This window comes from Nuphar pumila, chromosome 10 (assembly GCF_984573655.1).
Source record: "Nuphar pumila chromosome 10, dmNupPumi1.hap1.1, whole genome shotgun sequence".
Classification (NCBI taxonomy): Eukaryota; Viridiplantae; Streptophyta; class Magnoliopsida; order Nymphaeales; family Nymphaeaceae; genus Nuphar; species Nuphar pumila.
The window spans coordinates 118,845,188-118,870,309 of NC_143258.1; the positions used below are offsets into that span (position 1 = coordinate 118,845,188).

At 36.7% G+C, this 25,122-nt stretch overlaps 1 protein-coding gene across 3 annotated transcripts in view; it reads right to left on the bottom strand.

Annotated features, from left to right (window-relative positions):
- Positions 1-7,815: 7,815 nt before the first annotated feature.
- The window catches only part of LOC149828082 (cysteine protease ATG4B-like), a 43,605-nt gene continuing 26,298 nt past the window's right edge, over positions 7,816-25,122 (bottom strand). For 2 of the 3 annotated variants that reach the window (XM_090018639.1, XM_090018640.1), the window contains 8 exons: positions 22,019-22,478; positions 21,807-21,892; positions 21,468-21,518; positions 20,909-21,294; positions 18,098-18,236; positions 8,682-8,737; positions 8,486-8,556; positions 7,816-8,404 (listed from right to left, as the gene is read on the bottom strand). In XM_090018639.1, coding sequence (XP_089874765.1) covers positions 8,175-8,404; positions 8,486-8,556; positions 8,682-8,737; positions 18,098-18,236; positions 20,909-21,294; positions 21,468-21,518; positions 21,807-21,892; positions 22,019-22,475 — 1,476 coding nt within the window. In that variant the 5' untranslated portion in view covers positions 22,476-22,478 and the 3' untranslated portion in view covers positions 7,816-8,174. The remainder of the gene's footprint in view (positions 8,405-8,485; positions 8,557-8,681; positions 8,738-18,097; positions 18,237-20,908; positions 21,295-21,467; positions 21,519-21,806; positions 21,893-22,018; positions 22,479-25,122) is intronic. The other variant, XM_090018641.1, reaches the window with a different exon arrangement.

A 25,122-nucleotide genomic window follows, 5' to 3' on the forward strand; every position in this document is an offset into this window, starting at 1 on the left:
GTCGGACCAAGACAAAAAGGGGGGGGGGGGGGGGGGGGGCAGGAGACGATGGCCCATGCCAGACCAAGACGAAAAAAAAAGGAGTGGGGGCGCAAGAGCCAAAGGCCCCTGCGGCTCTTGAAAAGGAAGAGACAGGGGCCGATGGCCCTTACCGGACCAAGACAAAAAAAATAAGGAGACAACGCAGGGGGAGAGAAGGATCACCTGAGGGAGCGCGGATGGGGGGCTCCGACGAAGAGAGGGAGCGTAGATGGGGGGCTCCAGCGAGGAGAGGGAGCGCGGACGGGGGGCTCCAGCGACTGAGGAGGCTCGAGAGGGAGAGAAACCAAGAGTGAGGAGGGGAGGGGGGGTGAGGTGATCAGACGAGGTCGGTCGCCCGACGAGGAGGCACCGGTGGAGCTGCCAAAAAAGGTGTGGCGGTGGTCGGACAGGAGGATCAACGGAGACGGGAGGGTTAGGGTTCGATTTAGGGAAAATTAGAGAGAGAGGATAGAGAATGTCGTGGCTTAGACTGGCTTATATCAAAAAATAGCAAAGGAAACATTCTCTCTCAAAATCCGCCGCTAAGTAACGACTTCCTAAGCGACGAAAAACTTATGTCGCTAATCTGTCACTACGTTGCGATGGAGTTTGACACGAAATTTTTTCGTCGCTAATTAGCGATGGAGTATGAGATGAAATGTTTTCGTCGCCAAATCCGCAACAAATTTCAATTTTAGCGACAATTACTTTTCTCTAGCTAAGCCATCGCAACTTTGCGACGAAAATAATCTGTCACCAATTTCTGTCGCTAATTAACATTTTTCTTGTAGTATCTCAACTGAATGACTATTCAGTTGTTCAGAGTTTTGATGATGAGTGATTTGTTGATGGCGATTTGTGGTTAGTGCTTCACTGGGTAGCAATTTGTGGCTTCGCTGGATAGCAATTTGTGCTTAGTGATTTATGATAAGGCGTTTAGGCGCACTGTAACTTGTGGATGACGTTTAGTCTTTCGCATTAAATGCGGGTCTCATCTCTTTTTATAAGGGATATAAGAGAGAGAAGATGAGAGCGGGAATATAGCATGAGAGAGTGTGAGATACAATTTTAGGACACCGAAAAGGGTATGTTGTGAACAAAGGCAAGAAGTGTTGTTACACTTCTTTTAGGGCAACTTCGTGGGGTTGGTTCTTCAGAGCATTTGTTCTTTGTTCTTCAGTGAGGTATATCCTCTTTGTTTATTTCGTTACACCTTTGTGTGTTTGTAAGAGCTTATGTTCTTTGGTCACTTTGTAAACTCTATTTGAAAATAGTGGAAGGTGTTAACCTATTGGTCGCCGTGGATGTACCTCAGTTTGAGAGGGAACCACGTAAATCTTTGTGTGCTTCTTTTATTTTTGTTGTTGATATATTTTCTTTCATTATCATCGATATATTGTTTACATCAGTTCACACTTGTGGGAAAGCCAGTTTTTGTTCCAACAACAGAACCCTACCTAGGGCTTTCTTCGCCCGGGCAGGGGTTGCTCGTCATAAAAAATAACTGTCATAAAATCTTAGACATTGTAACACTTTTGCCTTGAATTACAGGCAAAACCAGCATATAATAAATAGCTGATGCGATACGCTCCATTCTTTCTCCTTGTTAAATGACGTACTTGACCCAATGGTTAGAGATTGCTTTCATACATTTTAAGTGTGGCTAGTCATGCAAGCAAGCAAGGATATCAATGGTTCAGGTTAGGTTGGACATCCAACTGAACCGGTAACACTCTTAATCAAATTGAAGCAGGTCAGTAACATTTGATTAGATAATCAAATTTGGATTTAGTTTGAATCCGAGCAATATGTAAAAGGCAAACCCAATCAGCAATTAGGCTATGATCACGGCTGTGAATTGATCTATTCCGTTGCCGCCTGCAGCTATTGCCATCCAAAACCTATGTCCGGCTTAGAATGAAGAACCTATATCAGGCTTAGAATGAAGAATTCATATCTGACTTGTTCAGATTCAGCAATTCCTAGCATATGAACTGAATCCAACTACTTTACATTCTTGCTCAAGAGAGGCACGAGTGATACCAAAACAGCTGAATCTGACCTGATCCAAATATGGTGAAGATGGCTGCCATAGTGTTTCAATTTCAAAAGATTGGAACGACGATGTATATTAATGTCTTTTTACAGTTCTATTGGTGCTAGTAATAATCATAGCACTTATTATTATTATCAAAAGCAAAGGAAGTTTCAAAAGAAACCCTTAATAGGGAAAGGGAGAGGCGTCAATATTGATACAGTCATGGAAAGAGGGAGAGACGTCTTTGAATTGCTTGTGGAAGGTGGATGTTGAATATGGCTGTTTTGGATATACTACTACTTTTGCCATCTTTGGATGAGTACCCACTGAAAATTGAATTTTTCATCTTTTTTCTTTCATAACTAATCCAATCCCCATTTGGGGAATCATGGAGCAAAGGGCAAGGGGGGGAGGGGCGGCGAGAAAAAAGAAAAATGTTTCTCTTATGTGAAGTGTATTGGCACTCCAATGTTGAACAAGCAATCTATTGACTCCTAAAAATCATCCATAAAAAAGAGACGATGTTTTAGATGCTACCTTTCTGGTGGTACCAACAATTCACTCACCATTGATGTCTTTAACTTCTGACTGTTAAAAGCGCCCTTTCCTGGACAAGCTATTATATGGCATCATACCACTAGAAGAAAGCATCAGTATAGGGAAGCTTATTGGAAAAATCCATTGGTCATGTACCAAACCGCATGTATCCACAAACAATCACACCGACAACAAATGGAAGTATATAGGTTACATTTGTTAGCACCGTATTGTCTAGTAGAAACCAGTAACTTTTCAATATTTTCCTTCTATTTACTTATTATTTTGTAGATCAAACCCTGCAGGTACGATCGACATAGCATGTTCAGTTAAAAAAATGTTTTGAATTGTCTTAGTTTGTAGCATATGCAGGATTTTTAAACATAGAAATGACCATAGTATACGACAGAAATAAGGTTTTTCCAAAAATTCTTCACAATTTACCTAATCCATCAAATGGATAATTCCTATGGTTCTCACATTTTAAGACCTTTTAACCTTTTGATGTGCAAACCTCATAAATTTCATAACCTTCATGCGAATTTTCTCAAAAATATGTAGAAGAACCTCTGTTCTCATATCTATCTCAGTCATCCGACATTAAAAACACGCATTTTTATAGCCATTGGAAAGCTAAGACACAGATCATGAACTTTCCTGTTTTGAGTCAAAAACGAAAAACCCTATAGAGTTCTTGTTTCTGATATTTAAAACTGAAATAAAAAACTGTTACAACCAAATAGTATGTGTTCCAGAAGGTGTTTCTTTTCAACCATTTATCAGATCAATGTGATTTTTGTGGTGTTAAAAAGTTAACGTCTTAATCTTTCTCTGTTATTTTTTCTGTGTTCTCGAATTCTTGGCACAGGTGGCTAGAAAATAGCATAAAATCATAGGGACAGGCGCAGTTGCATATGTTCATCTCTCATTTTAAGAATGTTCTTGGGGTTGTATCTCATTGCTCGTTCATCATTTTTCAGTAAATAAAATAATATTAGGAAGATATTTTAGTCTAGAATCTCTGTTCTTTTTTGTGTTTTTTTGCATTTCTTATTTTTTTAGATCAAAAAATAGTAACAAGATGAAGTGTCGTCGATTTATGTTTTACCAAAAATAGTCATCAAAAATGAAACATCACATTTAATGCAACAATAATTTCGTATGCTGAAAAAAAAATTGCATCATCACATGAGAAACTTTATGGATTTCGCAATCATTGCAAAAATTTCATAAACTTTTCAGGAATTTCGCAACCAGCAATGTGAAACTCTTAACAAACTTCACAAGTACTGTCACAATTTTTATATTATAAATGCAAAAATCGTGAGAAATTTTGCAACCCTTGATTGCAAAATTTCTTATTCACCTCCATCATTCGCATAAGATTTGGCAAAAAATCGTTGGAGGGGGCTGAAATTAGAGGTTTGCGGAAATAGGGCATCCGAATGCAAAAAAAAGGTTGAGAAATGAGGTGTCATTCTTTAATAAAATGAAACCGCTCATACATTACATTCATTTCATTCTTTCATAAAATGAAGTTGCTCGTATATTGCATTCATTTAATTCTTTTACAAAATGAAGTCGTTCATACATTGCATGGAGAAAAAACATCATCATTGTTTAACATATCTTAAAAGTTTTCACAGTTTATTAGAGCAGAGGCACCCCATCAATTCTACATCATCATCTTTCATGTTCTCTATGATGAGAACGAATTTTTAGCTAAACAATTTTCGCACTCACGAACAACTCACATACTTTTGGTTTTCTATCCCTCCCATACCATACGATCTCATTGTCGATGCTTTTATCAGAAAAACTCATCATCAATGAAGTATCGTTGATCTTCTCACTGCTAATGCTTTTAGTGAAAAAAGTCACCGTCGATGAAGTGTCACCCATGCTTTTACAGAAAAAATCTCACCGTCGATAAAACTGCCACCCATGTTTTCGGGGTTTTTCACCGCCGGTGAACTGCTACCGATGAGAGATTTTTGCAAAATTGAAATATCGTCGGAAGTATTGGGAGTATCGGTTGGGGACCAAAAGAACACTAGGGGTTGTAAAAATAGCACATTCACATGCAAATAAGGGTTTGAGAAACGAAACATCATTTATATAGATAGAAAATTTACAAAAAAAAGGAATTTTGCAATACCATTATGATACTCCTCGAGAATTTCACAATATAGGACTTTCGCAAGTTTTTAGTAATTTTGCAATATTTCATGTGATACTCTTTAAAAATTTTGCAAGGTAAAGGAGTTTCACAAAAAAAATTTAAATATTGCAATATCAGTTGCAATTTTGTTGACGAGTTTTGCAAGTCCAACTTTTAGTGTTGTGACTTGCGAAAATAAAAAAAAATTGTAGCTGCCAGGGGTAAAAATGTTAAAAAAATGAAAACCTACAGAATTGTTCATTTTGACAAATTTGACAAATTGTGAAGCATTTTAGAAAATACCTTAAATTTGTTATACAATACCGTCATTTTCTGTTCAAAGAGCATAAAAATCAAGGACTCAAAACACTGAAATTTCACGCTTGGACTTGGAAAAACATGCTTTTACATATCGCACAACCAATAAACCACACGCTAAACATTGGGATCAGATTGATCAGACGATGTTGGCACCTATGAACTTCCCCAAGAGAGTACAAGTACCAAACATAATCCTGATAAAGATTAAAGCTCGAGTGCCCCAAAACAACAACCATCAAAAGGTAGATTCCAACATGGCAAGCAATATTAAGGATGGAAATTCATAGGAATTGGTTCGATGTTAGCCTGCGTAATTTAGTAGAATTTCTTTTTTTGAAAAACCATTATGAGAAATAACCCCATATATATAGAGTGATGAAAACCTACAAAATGGATTTTTCATGTGTTTTTGGCTCTTTTCCTAAATAACATTTTTTTTATATTTATATGGAGAAACCACCCAAGGATCAAAGACCTAGCTGCACTGACTCTGCCTGCTGTACTTACGATCACTGTCCTGGCAGCGCAAAACTCCGTGAGCTTACTCCTTGCCCCCAGGGAGTTGCCACGCTTTGGCTTGCACAAGGGGTGACACTCATGGGATTTGATCCTAAGCCACCTGCCTAGGTGCTAGGTCACATCCCACTATGCCAACCTCCTTGGGGGCCTTAAATTTTCACCATAAAGATGTGATCTAAATACTTGATTTAATACAGATCAGCTCTTACATCTAACTCTCCTATACATAGATGAGTTTTTATATGGTTCAAAAAATCAACGGTCTAAATTCCTTGTAAATGTTCAGGGATCAAAATATTTATTATTCATTGAAAAAACATGATCTAAATTCCGATTTCTAGAAAATTGACTATGCTGAAAACATCTGTAGGGTCAAAATTGTAAAAAAATGCCAGAAAACTCAGTTCAACTCATTTGTAGGTTTCATCTCCCTCTCTCTTTCTCTCTCTATATATATATATATCACGTGGCTTTTGAAAGGTTTTTTTCATGCTTTTTCAAATCTGACTATACAAATGTATTCGGCATTCTTGATTTTATAGGAATCGACATTTGAATAGCCCAAAATTCTGACATGGCAGGTTTTTATAAGGTTTGATAATCAATAATTTAAAATTTTCATAAAAATTCAAGGCTTGCAAAGTCATACTTTTTAATCAAAAAATACAATCCAAGTATGGCCTCCTAACAAATCGACTATGCCAAACACATTTACCAAAAGCACCCGAGTTCAATCACTGTAGGCACCTGGTCCCAATTTCTCTGTATATATATCACATTTGTACGATAAAATTTTAAAAATAAAACAAAAGAAACCTGGAAAACTCATTTCGCATGTTTCATTTAGCACATACCCATTACCATAGTGACAAACGTTTTTATCGGCAATTTTTCATTTTTCAAAAACTCACAAGAAATTGAAAAAAATCCATAAATCTTGCATTTTCTTTAGCAAAATCTCGGCAATAAAAAATAAATTAAAAAATCTAAAAATGATTTTTTTTATGAGAAAATATTAATAAAATTTATTAATATCATGTTTAAATCGCGATAAATAGCCGATTAAAATGCAAATATCACGTTTAAATCACGGTATTTACGTTTTTTCATAAATCTTGCGATATTTTGAAAATCTTGCAAGAAATTTCTGCTTTAAACTTTCAGGCAATTTCTCATGATATTATCGCGAGATTTTCATAAATCTCGCGATATTTGTCACTATGCCCATTACTATATATATATATATATATAGTGGTACCTGCACAACCCTTAGGTGAGCCTGTTTACCCGACCCGTTTATTAAACGGGTTAACCATGTCGTGTCGGGTTACCCATTTAATAAATGGGTCAGGTTCATGTTTGCCACAGCCAACCCGTTTAATAAATGGGTTGGGTTCATGTTGAGGTATGCTGACCCGCCGACACGACCCGATTGTCACCCCTAGTACAAACTACAAAGGTAAGCACACATTCACCTTCCAAGAGGCGCACGGGGAAGTATAAGAAAAAGTGGTTGATCTGGATAAGATCTGCGGTAGTAAAAGTCTTTGGTTCTTCAGTCAAGAAGTCTTTTGTGTCATCCAATTGATTGGAATGAATGTAGCACCTTTAAAAGCAGTGGTAATTTTGAAAATGATGAATCTAACTTAGACATAACAAGACAATTTCACTTTTTAAACTAAAATTACTAAAACATTTTTTGCTATTTTTTTAAAACTTTTTTGTCTCTACAAAACAAACTTCTTAAGAGTAGGTTAGCATATACTCAAAAGATTAACACCATGATAGTCTCAGTTGAATCTAATCCCATCTAAACCAGTTTCTTATGCAACTAGGTACTGGATTCAACTCGCAAAGTATGAGAGTTTAGGCACATGCAGACATTCCACGTCCGGTACTTCCCAACTCGTCACCTATTTCCCCGTTTACATGCAATTAATGGACTTAAAAACTATCCCGAACATTGGCCAGGTGAAAATCAAGGTTACGCAGTCAACATAAGCTGCCCATGTATGACCAGGAACAGGTACAATCCAAAGGCGCAAGAGTACCATGTAAGACTAACAGTGCTCAAAGTGCCACTAAAACGTCTTGAATAAAAGTTTGAAGGTGCTGATGAGCCAGTACCTTGAAAGCCAGACCCTAGAACACGACAACATGCATACGAGCTCAAGATAGCTAAGTTTAACATATGGCATATGTGCAAGGTACATCAACATCCAGAATGAAGTCTCAGCCTTTTAAATTGCTAATCCCTACCGTCTGATGATGCTTTCTCCTTGAATTCCCAAGGAATTTCAAGAGTCAATAAGATAAGATGCACTTGACCCTCGGTGTAAATGAAGAAAATAGAAAGTTAATAAACCAATCCACATGTAGACCGAACTATACTTAAGGTTACAACACTGCTTTTTCACAATAGAATGATGCACAAACACTTCAAGCCTAGATAGAGCATAATGAATTCTATGAATACCAAACCGTGTTGAAGGAAATAAACGAATCCAATAATGATGCAGTCATAACAGTGAAATTACCAAATATGAATCCAATCTCCACATCTGACGGCCTGCCACATCATAACAACTGCCAGTCGTCCTCATTTGAAGGGCTATCAATTATTTCATCACAGGAGTTGGTTGAGCTCTCCACTGCAAAACCATGCATACCATCACCCAATGAATCCGCCGAGACATCATTGCATGATCGTCTAGAAGAACGTGTGGCCTGAGAAACAGTATATAGGGGTGCACCATTTGATTGATTCACAAGATCTGTAGACCGAACACGGAAGTCTTCAAAATCATCTGCATAACCATCCATATTCCAGGTTAATCCCAAACCAAATTATTGAAGAAACATATATCACGGAATGTAATAGAACCTACCCTTATCTCTGCAATAAAATCCAATGGCTATAGATGGATCTATCATGTTCAAAGGCATTTGCCGAATGATACTGAATCCATACAAGCAAAAGGAGCAAAACGGAAAATATGAATGGGTTAGAAATGGAAAATGTTGTCTCGCTTCTGTGCATATTAGAGCAAGGAACTATCAAAGTGAGCTGATGATATTGCTTACTTGCAGTGGTATGAAGAAGGATCTGCATCCAGGTTATCAGTGGATATATCAACAACCTGTTGCGCCAAAAAAAACCACAATTGCTTACTATGGTGTTATTGCCAAATTTTAAGGGCATATTTGCTTGACCTTTCGAAACGTGTACATGATGCAAACATGAATGTGATTCCAATTCACAGGGTCACCCGTGAATTGGAATCTCATGACTTGTGCGTAAATGAATTGTATTTGATTCATTTGCACAGACCAAAACTTACGTGTGGTTGGAGGTATGTAAATGGCCTAGTGTGAATCAGAATCTCACAATTGTGAGATTCCAATTCACATTGGGGACAAATGAAAATGTGCCCTAAATATCAAACCCAAGAAAGAAAATCCAAAAGAACAGAAACAGGAAGAGGTCATGTAAACATGTAGTTTCCACAATTTCCCAACATATTGTCCTCTAATTTGCATGAACCGGTACAAGTTGCACTATCTTAATTGAGGGATTTCAGGTTCAAATACCATCAGGGGCAACCCTTACCTTGACTATCAAAAAAGATTATAACTTCAGAGAGGACCCAAGGGGGTTTGGCGTAGTGGGGTGGAGCCTTGGCTGCTAGACGGGCAGTCAAGGTTCAATTCACATGGGCCCCTCTGCCCAAGCCGATGCCAAGCATAGGCCCTGGGGCCGGGGGTCCTAGCCTCAGAGTTTTACGCCACCGACACAACGACCATAGGTATGGCAAGCTGAGCCAGTGAGACCAGGTCTTTGGGGCAGGTGCAGTTTCTTCGGGTTATAAATCGGGATAAAAAAAGACTTCAAAGAGATAAACTTGATCTACTAAACCACTATAAGATCTATAACCAAAAGTGACAAATGTCAAACAAAGAACCTACATGTGGTTTTTCTAGCAAGTATTCAAGAGAAGATTGTGATACACAATAAAATGGATTGGCCATAAGGATCATTTACATCAAAATAAATGCTTGAATTAAGCAATCACTAAAACAGAACATGGAAGAAATAAAATTCACATGGTCCTAAGTGTTAAGCACTTACCATGATGCTTCTTTATTGTAACACGTGTTTCACATCTATTACTATATATAAAGGCATCATCAGTCAAAAGATTTGCGGAAAGTAAGGTTTCCCATCTTTCCAATTGGTTATGAACTAAATTACAATGTTTCAGTATTGGATGCAAATATGAGGCTGGTTTTCAGACGTGTATGTTTGACTTCATCATGCAAACCTGCAGTGTGTCTCTGTTTCCTAATATGTAGCTGACTCATGGTTTTAAACATGCACCACCTGGGGCGTTCTCGAGTGTAGTATGCAACATATCAAGCAAACCACCTTTCCCAACAATAGCAGCTGTTCAGGTTAACACAAATTCTTATCGAGTGCAAACACCTTTTGTTGCTGTCACATGTTATGTCTGGCCTAAGTATATTGGTGGCAGAACTCATTCTTTGTAGCTGCGACCTGTTGTGCCTGGCCTAAGTGTGATTCAAAGCTAAGGTTGATTAACGATTCTTTTATGGGTTGCTAATACACAGCCATGTCTCAGTTAGTGACAACTCAAGACTGCTTCTCAGTCTCCAATCATATATTCCGTGTTCTGTCTCCCTTTGTGTCCTCCTGACCGAGTTGCTAACTATAGAAAGGTTAGTCAATTTTGACTTTTCCCCAGAAGGGCCAAGTGGGCACATACACTCAAAGGACCCTCATTACTCACCGCCCCCTTCCTTCGAGGTCCATCCCTTCTTTAACCACTGCCCCCATATTTATTAAAATGTAAAACTGTACATATATATATATAAATACATTTTTCATTTCTGTAATTTTTTTCCTTTATTTTTATTTTTTGTCTTTGTCATCTAGTTCAGTTTGAACTAGAATGACTGTTGCTAGTCAAGTCCTGTCCAGACTTGACTAGCAATAGAGTTGTTGGACTGACACAGTCCAACAGCTCTTAATAGAGCTGTTGGACTGTGTCCAACAGCTCTATTGAGTCCTCTTTCAGCTGTGTATACAAAGGGGTGCAGCCCCTCTTATATTTCATTCCAATGCTTCTTAAGCAATTGGTTTTTCATATCAATAAAGAATACATTTTTATTTTTATTTTGTTTCCAGTTATACCCTTTTTAAGGGTTATGCTTTAGTGTCATTCTTGACACTTGCCCTTGTGAATCTAAGCTCGTGTTTCGAAGATCTCCATTTCATTTCATGGTATCAGAGCCGCGGAAGTACTAAATCTTGAGGAAAAGCTGCTTCGGTTTCTGTGCCCGTTTGCAAAAGTGTTTGCCACTTGAAAAAAAGTGTTTTATCACTTCATTGGGGAAGATTTCACATCTTGTTGTATTGTTTTTTTCTTCTTTCTTTTTCATTTTCCTTCTTGTTTCTCTTCTATCCCTATTCTTTCTCTTCTGGTAATCGATGGATGACAATGATAAAGTCACCATCATGCCTATGAAACTAAGCGATACGAACTATATAACATGGGCATCAATCATGAAGCACCATATATGGGGAAAAAGCCTATGGGAGATTGTGGATGGTTCCGATTCAGAACCTAAGCTATCTCTTACTAAAAAGAAGGGAGATAAAGAGGTCCCTCTATCAAAAGAAGAGAAAATCAAGGTTATTGCCTCATACGAGAAGAAATGGAAAGAATGGAGAATATCTCATGCGAAGATAATGTCATGGTTTATCAATAACGTTGACATTAAAAAACGCTCAAGTCTTGCCAAATTTGATCATGCCGATAAGGCGAATACCTTAAGAATATGTATTCCCTTAAAGATATTGCACACGTGTGCAACCTCCAAGAAAAAGTTTGAATGATGACACAAGGAGACAAAACTATTCGTGAATATTACAATGGGTTGTCTGAACTTTGGGAAGAACTTTTCCTTTTAGAACCAAAGTGGCATTGTGCCGAAGACATCGAGTTTCGTCAGAAACAACTCGATGTTGAACATTTTTACCAGTTTATCACTGGATTAAGGCCGGAATTTGAAACCACTAAATCGGCCCTACTTCATCGGGGAAAAATTCCTTCTATTGTTGAAACTATTGAAGAGTTAACAATGGAAGAAAATCGTCTCCGGAAAGGTTCTTCAAAAATTGAAGATGATTCCGTTTTAGCCGTGTCTAGACCAGGGAATCATGTTCGATCATATAGGCCTCCTCACTTTAACCGACAAAATGGTGACTATGATAAGAAGAAAGTTATTTGTCATCACTATCATGAACCGGGACACTACAGGCCACAATGTCACAAACTTAAGGAGCTGAGAGAAAAAAGAGCTGCAATTGCTAGATCGGAGCCTAAAGACCAGGATGCACCAGTTTCCCTGGCCCAACTAATGGAGATTCTTCAGTCTCTCATCAAAAGTGCCTCTTCCTCATCTGAAGCTTTAACCGGCACAGCAGCTTCATCTTTTTCTGATCTAGGTAAAATTTCTTGGCTCCTTGACTCTGGTGCATCTTTTCATATGACCCCAAATAATCAAAGTCTATCCAAATGTGTTAAAAATAAAACAAGTGTGTCAAAGGTCTTTACTGCTGATGAGACTTCTCTTGAAATAGAAGGAATAGAAAATTTTGAAAAAATTTATAAAACAAAGAAATTTTCTATTGCAGAAATTAGACATGTTCCCAAATTAAATTTAAATTTTTTATCTGTATCTCAAAATTCTGATTATGGGTGTAATATTTCTTTTTCTTCTCATGGTTGTTGGGTACAGGATCGCCAGTCAGGCAAACTGATTGGGGAAGACCATAGAGAAGGACTCTATTACATGATTTTTTTGAAAATGCCGAAGAAAACTTTTTGATATAATATTCAAAAAATATAGTTGAAACTGTGGCATAAGAGACTTGGTCACCCACATATAGCCAAAATCCAACATTTTCCAAATCTAGGAAAATTTTGTAACTCTCAATCATTTGATTGTAAAGATTGCATTCTCGGCAAAATGAAAAAAGTACCATTTCATAACAGAACCTTTTTTTCTTCAAGACCACTTGAATTAATACACTCGGATGTTTGGGGTCCTGCACCAGTAATTTCTAAAGGAGGATTTGTTTACTATGTTATTTTTGTCGATGATTTCTCCCGACATACGTGGATGTACTTTCTCAAACATAAGTCTGAAGTATTTTCATACTTTCAAACTTTTCATAATATGGTTAAAAACAAATTTCAAAATGATATTACTATTTTTCGCACAGATTCAGGGGGAGAGTTTTTATCCACAGATTTTCAAAATTATCTTAAATTGCATGGCATCACACATCAAAGATCTTGTCCTTATACACCTCAACAAAATGGACTGGCAGAACGAAAACATCGCCATATTATAGAAACCACTAGGACTTTATTAATAGCAAATCAAGTCCCGAAAGACTTTTGGGCAGAAGCTGCCTTAACTAACACCTATCTCATTAATAGGATGCCATCTTCTTCGTTACAAAATATCACTCCCATTGAAAAACTTATGAACATTTCTCCAGACTACTCTAGACTAAGAATATTTGGGTGCAAATGTTTCATATTTACTGACAAAAATGATAAATTGTCCCCTCGTGCGATTCTCTGTGCCTTTTTAGGATATGTTGAAAACCAGAAAGGTTATAGATGTTTTGACTTCAAAAATAATAAACTATATATGTCTAGAAATGTTTCCTTTCTTGAAAAGGAGAGCTTCTTTGATTTTAGAAAATTAAAAGACGTCACTGAGTACTCCTTTTTGCTAGATCTAACATCAACATCTGATGAATATGACTTTGACTGTAACTTTGATGATGATCAAAGAATTATTGATCTTAATGTTGAAAATGAAGTTCATAGAGATACTAGTATTCAATATTCCAGGCGACAAGAGTCTAATCCTCCATGTGCACTTGAAAAATATTCTAACATTCCAACTAGACAATCATCCCGAGTCTCGAGGCCTCCAGGAAAGTTTGTATCATACGAGTCTTTTTCACCCACATATAGGGCAATTATTGCATTAATTCACTCATATGAAGAACCATCCACATATTTTCAAGCAAAAAATAATATCAAATGGATAGAAGCCACGAAAGCTGAATTATATGCACTTGAAAATGCTTCTACATGGAATATTCAAGATCTTCCTCTAGAAAAGAAAACTATAGGATGTCGATGGGTTTATAAAATTAAAACCAAGAGTGTTGGTACTCTTGAAAGATATAAAGCTCGTTTAGCAGCCAAAGGTTATGCCCAAAAATATGGGATTGATTATGAAGAAACCTTTGCTCTGGTGGCTCATATGACAGTTGTCTGAACCTTAATTGCCTTAGCTTCTATCAAAAAATGGTCTATATTTTTCAAATGGATGTCAAAAATGTTTTTTTAAATGGAAAGCTAGTTGAAGAAGTATACATGGAACCCCCTCCTGGTCTAAGTATTCCTAAGGGTAAAGTCATTCGCTTAGAAAAAACTCTTTATGCACTTAAACAAACACCAAAAGCTTGGTATGATAGGTTTAGTCGTGTTATGATTGATATTGGTTTTCAATTCTGTTTAACTGACACTGCTTTGTTTATTAAGAATTCTGATGCAGGGATCATTGTGCTTCTTCTCTATGTGGATGATATGATCATCACCGAAAGCGATAAACAGTGAGTTGAAACAATCAAAACACTTCTTAAATCTCATTTTAAAATAATTGATTTGGGCTTGTTGAGATATTTTTTAGACATTGAAGTTGCTTATTCTCCTAGAGGATATTTATTATCTCTGACTAAATTTGCTTTTGATATTGTTTTCAGGTCTAGTATTACTGATGATAAGAAAGTTGATACTCAAGAAGTTGTTAATGTTAAAATGAAGATTGATGATGGAGAACTTCTTGCAGACCCTACTCCTTACAGACAACTTGTCGAGGCACTTTCCTATCTATCCATTACCAGACCAGATATAGCACATGTTGTTAACACAGCAAGTCAATTTCAACATGCTCTTACTTCTGTTCATATGGGAGCAGTCATGCGTATTATTAGATACATCAAGTCCTCTCTTTCACGAGGACTTTTCTTATCTTTTTTTTCTTCTCTTAATTTAATTGCATATACTGATGCTGATTGGGGAGGTGATCCCAATAACAGACACTCAACCACTGGCTTTTGTGTCTTTTTAGGAGAATCATTGATCTCGTGGAGGTGTAAAAAGCAGCAGAAGGTATCTCTCTCATCCACCGAAGCTGAATACAGAGTCATGGCAACCACGACCATGGAAGCAGTTTGGCTCTGACGACTGCTTGCTGACATGGGAGCTGAAGCAACAAAGGCTTCACAAATGTGTTGTGACAACAAAAGTGCGATCTACATTGTCAGTAACAGAACATTCCACGAACACACCAAACACATCGAAATGGATTGTCACTACGTTAGAGAGGAATATCTACACGAGATAATTGATCTGCCATATGTCACTTCAGAATATCAGTTAGCAGACTTCTTTACAAAGCCTCTCGCTGCTCCCCGATTTCACTTTCTCTTAGACAAACTTTCGCCCATTGTACCGTAAGTTTGAGGGGGAGTATTAAAATATAAAATTATACATATATATATATATATATATTATATTATTATTATATATATATATAAATACATTTTTCATTTCTTTCTTTTTTGTATTTTTTTTCCTTTATTTTTATTTTTTGTCTTTATGTCATCTAGTTCAGTTTGAACTAGAATGCCTGTTGCTAGTCAAGTCCTGTCCAGACTTGACTAGCAATAGAGCTGTTGGACTGTGTCCAACAGCTCTATTGAGTCCTCTTTTAGCTGTGTATATAAAGGGGTGCAGCCCCTCTTGTATTTCATTCCAATGCTTCTTAAGCAATTGGTTTTTCATATCAATAAAGAATACATTTTTATTTTTATTTTGTTTCCAGTTATACCCTTTTTAAGGGTTATGCTTTAGTGTCATTCTTGACACTTGCCCTTGTGAATCTAAGCTCGTGTTTCGAAGATCCCCATTTCATTTCAATATTCACCTACCACTTCTGCTGCAGCGCTTTTTCTTGCAGGGCATGCACTACACTTTTGGCTTTACCCATATTCCAAAACTGCCCATACATTTGGTGAGATTGACACAGGAAAAGTATGGTTGATCCTGCATATTGGTTAGTTTAGCAACCTTGGTCAACTGAACCTGGATCCGATTAGGCTATCTACGATTCTACCCTGATCAGATGCATATTGCATGTTTTCGGATTTTAAGTGGACTCTTTTCCAGATATAGATTCGGATCCAAAACTTCTCCATCTTAATCCGAGTCCGATTTTCAATTAGATACAAATTTGTCTACCAAGATTGACTTGATGTTCAGTTGGGTGAACCAAACCCATACCTATATATAAACACATATTTAGGATTTTTTTTGGCACTTTCTTGACACCCTCTTTGACAGATATAGACAAGCCCTTTGCTGTACCTTTGTTGGTGTCGATTCTCCCGTTAATGTTAGTGCATTGCTTCATTTTTTATGTTGATACTTATTGAAATTATGAAGTATATTAGATATTTGCTAAAAGGTTTATGCTTAAGGCCAACATCTTGGAGATTGTTTTCTTCTAGACTACCTTTTTTTTTTTTCCTTGCACACTACCCCTCACTGATGTGCTTAGTTTTATATTCTGAATTTTAATTTAGTATTTCCCTTTTACATTGGCAATACTGGCTTCTTTAGTGCTTATAAACCATTGTAGCTACTTTTATGTAAGGGTTTTTTATATGCTTTTTGATTTCCAAATTTTGGTTCTTTACTATCACTTTGCCATTTTGCTTGGTCAATCTAACTCTCTTAGTTTAATTTTTCCTTTTCTTTCTAACATATGGTTTCTATTGCCTAGCTAAAAGAAGTCATAGTTTTAACTTTTGCTCATGCCTTATCAGCATGTTTCTCTATTTAAATCATTGACATAATTTACTTGGTTGATAAGTCCTCTTGGTGCGGAATCTATCCATGTAGCTTATTTATGAAGTTAAATTACTGAATTGGAGGCATCAGTGTTGATTGTGTTTGTACTTTAAGCAAAGTAATGTTTATAATTATCAGCACCGTCAATCATGTGAAAGATGGAAGATGACCAACATGAAGTTAATAGTTTCATCATTTCATGTACTTTAAAAAGAAGCATATGTCAAATATGTGTGCATCTAACTTATAGTTATCATATGTAAAATTGCAAAAAAAAAAAAAACGTCAAATAATGAATTGGTGCTTAAAAATGTTTTGCATTCAAGTTGGATGAAAAAAAGCAGCATACTGAATTAGTTAAAAAATGGGTTAGGTACAATTCAGTTTTGAAAATGGACATCCACATGAGAATTTTCCTTGAAAATCATGCTACCAAACAGGAACTATGGGATCCAAATTCAAGACTCAAAATGATCCAAACCCAAGATGTGATAAAATTGGTTGTTCTGGTTTGCAATTTTTATGATAGGTATTTTTTCTATTTCATGTTATTAATCCTCGTCTCAAAAGAACAAGTTTTGCCAGCATTTTGAAAAGGCAAGAGTTTTCTTGTTTTTGTTTCCAAAATTTTTATTTGAAAAGGATGTACAGAATTCTGCTAACATGGTTTATCTTTACTAAATTGCTTAATAGTTATCATTTTACAAGGTAAAGCATAATCACTTGAAAATTTAAAGCTCTCCTTGTGTTTTTAGGTGAACATCCCGTTTTGCTAGTAAAGAAATAAACTGTTAGATTGAAAATTCATCCCACTCATGCAGAATTTACACCATATCAACTGAAAGGGAAAAGGGATGCATTTGAAAACCTGTTGTCCCTCCAAAACAATGACCATCAACAGACAAATATAGGACCAGGTAGGGCTGTCAACAGTCAGGCAATACCAACCTGACAGTATTAGGGCTTAAACTTTGAACACACTAAAGTAGGTCTGATTAGCTATTCAGGTTGGACTCACAAGATCTAAGTAGCAGATGGACCAGGGTAAGGTCTGGAAGTTTATAAACAAGACAAGTCTGACATGAGAGCAATTTACATGTAAAATGTTAAAACAATATAGATGTTTTATCAGGTCTGCTTCTTGCCATCCAGACCCCAACCCAGATCTGGTCCTGCTTATCGGACCCTATACAGTACCTCAAACTCAGATTCAGGTCTGGATCCAGCAGGGTACAGACCAAAAGCCAATCTATTAATAGCATAGGAGCAGGCACAAATTAGACCAATATCCTTCAGGCAATAAGACCGACTGTAAATATTTCAAAATATAGGGCTTCATATTGTTAGGGCACTGAATCCAACTTTAACCGTGTATGGAGGCAATAACCATAAAGCCATCAGTCTTGAATTCAAAACCTTTGTTCAATGTAAGTACAAGAAAGTTCATTTAATTTCAATTATTAAAGAACTCACTGCTTGAACTTCATGGGGATCCAAATATATCGCTTGATCATCTTGTATGCCTACAATGTAAGTTGAGGCTCCAGGCTTTCCGCCCAAAATGCCAAGAGATTGAGGAAACGTGAAAGTTGCACATAGTGATGGTATATACCTGATTAAAAACAAGGACCGAATTGTTAAGCACCACAAAGGATTTGCATTGGAACTACTATTTTAGTAGAGCAACATCTGGAAAAAAAGTTCATTTAGATTCAAATGCCACCTAAGAATATATATAATGAAGGTAAGGAACTAATGAGCTAGATATCAAAGGTGAAAGTTGTATCGACTCAATCTAACCACATAGATGTGTTCAGCATGGTTTGTTCGCTAAGGATCAAGCCTTGGATTGTGCTTTTCTGATGTAAAAATGTGATTTTTTGAGTAATGAAAATTTGGCACATTGTGGGCTGTTGATTTCTGAAGCCCTTTAAAAACCTTGTGATAATCACATGATTCAAAACAAGTTTTCTACTAAACAAACCATGTAGATCACATCCGTAACATTTAATCCACAAAAAATTGGATTTTAAGAAAATAATGATTTCTACTCATTAGTTTGTTACCTTCATTAGTAGCAATGTTAATTACACATATATGGTGAGATTTAACATTTGGTAGCTGGATCCATGCAAACAAGGTGTACTGCTGCACAGTATCGTGGTTCAACCATAATAAATTCTCATTCAAAAATATATATATATATAGAGAGAGAGAGAGAGAGGGTAGCTGCCTACACCAATCCATGCCTATTGCATCCTACATGGCCTTTGAAGGGTTCTTTTCCGTGTTTTTTTCAAATCTGACCGTACAAATGTGTTCTATGTGCTTGATTTTATAGGAATTGACTCTTGCATCATCTGATTTTGACGTGCGGGTAGGTATTTATAAGGTTTGAAAATCGATGGTATAAAATTTTATAAATAATCATAAATATCCAAGGCTTAAAAAATCCTGTTTTTTTTATCAAAAAACACAACCCAAGTGCTGCTTCCTAGCAAATCAACCATGCCAAACACAACTGTGGAGTCAGATTTGCGAAAATACCAACCTGGAAACCTTCCGTTTGCTTGTGGTAGGCACGAATATATATATATATGGTATCAATGAGTTGAACCTCATATATGCAGGTTGTTTCGATTCTCGACCCAATCTGACACTGTAGATGTGATCTACATGTTTGATTTAGTAAAGATTAGCCCTTGGATCACCGGATTCTGGTGTATAAACAGGATTTTCCAGCAAATAAAAAATTCAACGACTAATTTTTTTGCACAAAAAACAAATTTTTTGTCAAAAAAACATGATCCGAGGGTGATCTTTACTAAATCAAACATGTAGATCACATCTACGGTGTCAGATTGGGTTGAAACAACCTGCACTTATGAGTTTCAACCATGGTTGCCAGTTGAGGAAGTGGGAGCGGGAAGCAATACGAGAAGCGGAAGCGGAAAGCGAGGCACTTTCAAAATTTTAGGAAGCGGGAAGCGTGGGACGACTTAGGAGCGAATCAGGAATCGTCTCGGAAGCGAGGGGGAAGCGGAGGGGGAAACGTGATGGGAAGCACGCTTCCCAAAAAATGGCACTTCCCCGTGCGTTTCGGAAGCGCGACGTTTCGCGCTTCCCCACTTACCTAGGCATTTTCGGTAACCCTGGTTTCAACGCATTGATACCGTACGGACATGTGTAACAAAGACTTGTATATATATATATAGGGCTACAAACATTTGTCTGAACAAATGCCTCTAGATCACATAGGCGCAGTTTGTTTTGATCCAATTGGCCCTCATAAATGGATTCAGCATGGTCCAAATGCTAGTAACCGGCATTTGGATCATTTTTTCTTGTAGCTAAAAACAGGATTCTAGGTGTTGTGAAAATACCGCATAGTGTTGGCTGTTGTTTTTTGAAAACGTTCAAAATCATGCCCATGTAATGTAGTTGGACGGTCAAAGTGCCAATGTCCACTAAACAAAACATGTAGATCACATCTATGATATTAGGCTCATGAAAAACAACAAAAAAATGAAAAAAGAAAAAAAATATGAGGCGTTTATACATACAAATGACTGTAGCAAATATCACCCAGATATGTATACATACATACATATATTATTGATTTATACATGTATGTAGAAAACATGCTTCAAACTGAACCATTTCCAAGAAAGACTGAATCTTTTTATTGTAAGAATTTAGATGCAATATGAAACATTGAGTTTTAAATTCTTTTATAAATATGCATACATATGAAAGTTCTTTATTCTAGAATATGGCTTTGACTAATAAAGGGTCTGATTTGCAAACTATGCAATGCAACATTGAAAACTAGAACCATCAGCACCACGCAGGTATATATATATATATGTCTCTGTTCTGTAACAAGAGTACAGTCAGGGAGTCAAAGAGAAGTCCCTCTTTTCTGCATACTCCATCTCCAGGGCATGCTGACTGCACTTCAAATTTTAGCATGCTGATATTTTCTTAAGTGCTCCCAATGAAAACAAATTTTTTTTAGTTCATCATGATGTTTTTTGCGAAGATTTCCGATAGAACAAGATTTGTGATATTGCTCCAAACTATAAATTCAACAATGAAAATTCTAGTTTATTCTATTCATAATAGAAAACCAAGGAGTGAGGAGACAATTAAATTTAATGAATAAATGGCAACAGCAATATAGACAGAGAAAGCACAAACATACTGCAAGAACTAGAGCAATTTCCATAACCATCCTTAAGATAAAAAAAATCCAATCTAATGCAATAATTTTTTTTTGCTGACCTTGGGTTAACTTTATCAAGTCCAAGAACCAAAGGAACCAACAATAGAAGAGGCGCCCATGCTCTTTGATCCTTTGAGAATTCTGAACAAAGTCTAGCAGCAGCATCAATGCAAACAACTGGTGCTCCACCTCGCTCCCCATGCTCATCACCAGAAACTATATACACAGCCATGGGCAAGGATTGGCTGGCTTCTTCAAGGTCATCTAGTTCTCTTTTAGTACGAGCAAGAGATTCCCAAGCCCGACACATAGCATATGGTCCTAACCAAGAACCAGGAGTCAGGCCATACGCTTTCCCAGCTTGAAGTAGATTGTGTATGGACAAGGCAGATGCCCCAGAGTCACCAAAATGATGCAAAATCCTGATATACTCCAGATCAAATGGCTGCATAATCAACACGGTACCATCATGAGCAACCCTGCAGTGCAATTTAAAGATCCTTATTACCCTCAAGATCCTTATTACCCTCTATATGATAACTCACATGAAAGATTCAAAACTATGCAATGGAGAAATCATCTATTCCCATGATCTGCTACTGTATCCATGCATCTCACCTTCTCAATGGGTTTTCTCCAAGATCTTCCCAAGTAGTGAAAAAGCAGAGCCTGTATTCAGAAAATCAATGTACAGTGTATTAATCAACATAAGAAAAAAATGCAATAACATTACATGATGAAAAAACAACTTTGATTCAAATTGGACCAAAGGAGAGGTACAATATATCATTAGCAATCTAAAAGAAACAAAGGAAAGTAATAATGGTAATCATATTTTGGAGAGAAAGGGTTGAATGTGACAGACTGATTAATGGGGTTACACATGGACAAGGGATCATGAGTTCCACAGTGGCTAGCTCCAAGATTGCTAGCAAGAGAGAAAAGAAAATAAGATACCTGAGCAACAAGCATCTGACTACTTCTAAGCATGCAACCCCAGTGAACATCACTGGTGAACTTTGACTCACCAATAGCTTCAAAACCTATCAAACACCCCAATAACTTAGTCTAGCAAAACATGTTTACTGTGATATATAATATAATAGCCAAGAAAGAATGACTTGTTCAGTGATGGATAAGTGCTCAGTCATGCAAGTTTCAAAACTAACCTTTGCGATATGTCATCCGAATTCTTGAGGAGAAATCTTGTAAGAATGCAGTGTATCCATCACTATTACTTGCATCACTTGTGGCTTCCTCAGGTGAAATTTTATAGCAGACTCCCAGAAGCCATATTTCACTGGTAGAGCTAGAAAGACCAGGCCTGTTAAACCCAAGCACACGCTCCTGGAAGCGCCTCATGGGGTTGCACGTTACAGCTTTTCTCAAAGCTGTGGTCCAACCATCACTTCTAGGTTTGTGTTCCTTGGACCTCTCCCTGGAAGACGACTCTTTATATGCATCAAAGACAGCAAAAGTGGAGGCAAATAAGCTTGACCAAAGAGATTTATTATGAGACTTGTTCTTTGAATCAGAGGTACACGGAGCACAGTCTTTCACAGAGCAATCAGAAGAATTTCCAGTAAGAAATTTTGAAGTTACAGTTCCCTCAGGCAAGCCCGTCATTACCTATCATACAAAGAAAAAAGACCCAAAAGTTAGCAGCTAAGTCAATAACAACATCAAAACATATGCCTTCAGAATGGTAACCTTGTGTGGAACTCAACAGAATGTAAGTTGCAACTTTTAAGTCCAGTCATAACAAAATGTCTGGAAAAAATAGGCATTGGACATTGACCAGAAAAGAGAATCACTTGCAGGAAGGCTGGCTAGAGATTTCTTCTCTTCTGCTCTTGAAAAAGAAAAGGGGACCTCACTATGAACTACTAAATGAATGTTTTGCCAATCTATATTTGATCAATAATAAAATAACTCAAAAGTGATATCCAAAATGGGCCTCAGAGCAAGCAACAAGCACACATTTAGGTAGAAGATAATTCAAAACAATTATTCTCTAGCCAATGACCCTTCCAAAATTTCAGAACATCAAAACTCCAAACCGCCATGCTGCTCTTTCCCTCCTAACATAACTAGTTTGATTTTTCTATTTGGATCACATTACCACAAACTGCAGAATCATGCTCACAACAAAATAGTAGCTTGCTTCTGACTAGATGGAAGTATGAAGTATGCACCATCCATTACATTCATGGCAAGCACTTTTTACCCCTAGGCTGAAAAGATAATAATCTGAATTAAAGATCAGATTTATTCTTGATGTAATGGTCATAAGTACACTATTCACATTTTGTACCTGATAGATACATTTACACAAGTGGAAGACTGATATCCATGTTCTATAAATCAACATGATTTCTAGGTAATCGAGTAAACATAAGTACCTAAAAAAATTAATGCACATAACTAAAACATTTTTATTCAACAAGAACATATGCATAGATATTTACGCACAATAATGTAATGAAATGGTGGTCTTCAACAAATGCACAAATAACTCACAAACAAGTGTCTATTGGAGACACTACAAGCATGACCCTTGAAAGGGTATAAAAGGAAGAACACTTGAAAAATAAATAATACTTTATTCATGAACAAAATGCTTAAGAAGCATGGTGATTTACATTGAAGGGGTTCACCCCTATATATACAAAAAAGTGGGAGAGAGGAGAGCTCATTTTGAGCTCTCCAAAAGAGACGTTGGATTCCAACGTCTCTTAATATAGCTGTTGGACTACAGTCCAACAGCATTTATTATTATAGCTGTTGGACTATAGTCCAACAGCATATATTATAGCTGTTGGACTACAGTCCAACAGCTATTTGCACAGTCAAGTTCCAACAGGAACTTGACTGGATCAAATATCTAGTTTTTATTGAACTAGATGCTAAAAAAGAAAATAAAGAAAAATAGAAAAAGAAAATAATAAAAGAAAATATTATAATAATAAATAATATATATATATTACAGTTTACATTTTAACAAATAATTTCACTGACAACACACAGATAGAGAATACTAGCCAAGTCGAGCCTGAACCTAGCTCACCATGCACAGCTAAGCCTGACCTGAGACAACCCCCTTACTACAAAGGAGGGGACCTTAGTTGTCAAAATCGCTAGTGCCTAGGCGGTGTTGGAACATGATATATGGTTTGGATCCAGATATGGATCCACATTCGGATTCATTGTGAAATGTGTTACTTTGTAAAACAAGTTTTGTGTGTATTTTATTCTACATGCCTATTTTATCCCTTATCTCTTATTTGATGTATATTATAGTCTAGGGATAATATTGTACCTCTGATGTAACAGCTATAGAAAGGTAACCACATAATGAGGAAACCCCACACATCTAAAGGACTGACGTTTTTTCTAGGGTATTCACTGAAAGGAAACAAGGTCCTCCGAAGATGTTCACCAAATCAACAAAGTAGACACTCAAAGAGTTCGACCAAAGCAACAAAAAAAACATACACAAGCCAAAAAATGGGTTCACACACAAACACCCACTAAAGGGGCAAGCACAAAGAATAAAAAAATAATATTTTATTTATCAACACATGCAAAAAGCATACATCATAAGGGGAGTCATCCCTTATTTATATACACAAGAGAGAGACTCTAAGAGACGTTGGGGCAGGTTCAACGGCTCCATTTAGGGCCGTTGGGCCGGTCCCAACTGTTAAGTTGTACATGTATATATATTTTCATACATATATATTTGTTTCATATTATACATATTTACATATATATTCACATATATATATATATGTATATTATTTATAATGATGTAATAGGTAAATATCCTCTAAGGGTATTTTTGCCTTTTCACTAGTCAAGTAATAGGTTGTGCACATTAGGGGCATAATAGTCTTTTAATTATTTTTTGTATAGTTGAGGGCATAGTGGTCAAAGCCACATAGAGTCGTTGGGACCTCCCCAATGACTCCATTTCTAGCCGTTGGGGAGTGTCCCAAGGGCACTATGGCTCCTTTGTGTGTATAAATAGGTTGTCCCCCCTCCTTGTAACTTAATGCTTCTCTTAAGCATTTATGCTCAATAAAGATAAATAATTTTTATATTTTGTGTTTTTCTATTTAGTTCTTTAACGTTTTATATGCACTTAGTGCTTGTGTTGTTGTCTCTTGATGGCTATTGTTTTGTCATATAGTAGACTTGTGCTTATGCACATTGTGTTGCAATCTTGTAAGCCCTTAATGGCATTGGTTTGTGCTTATGTACTTTTTGTGAT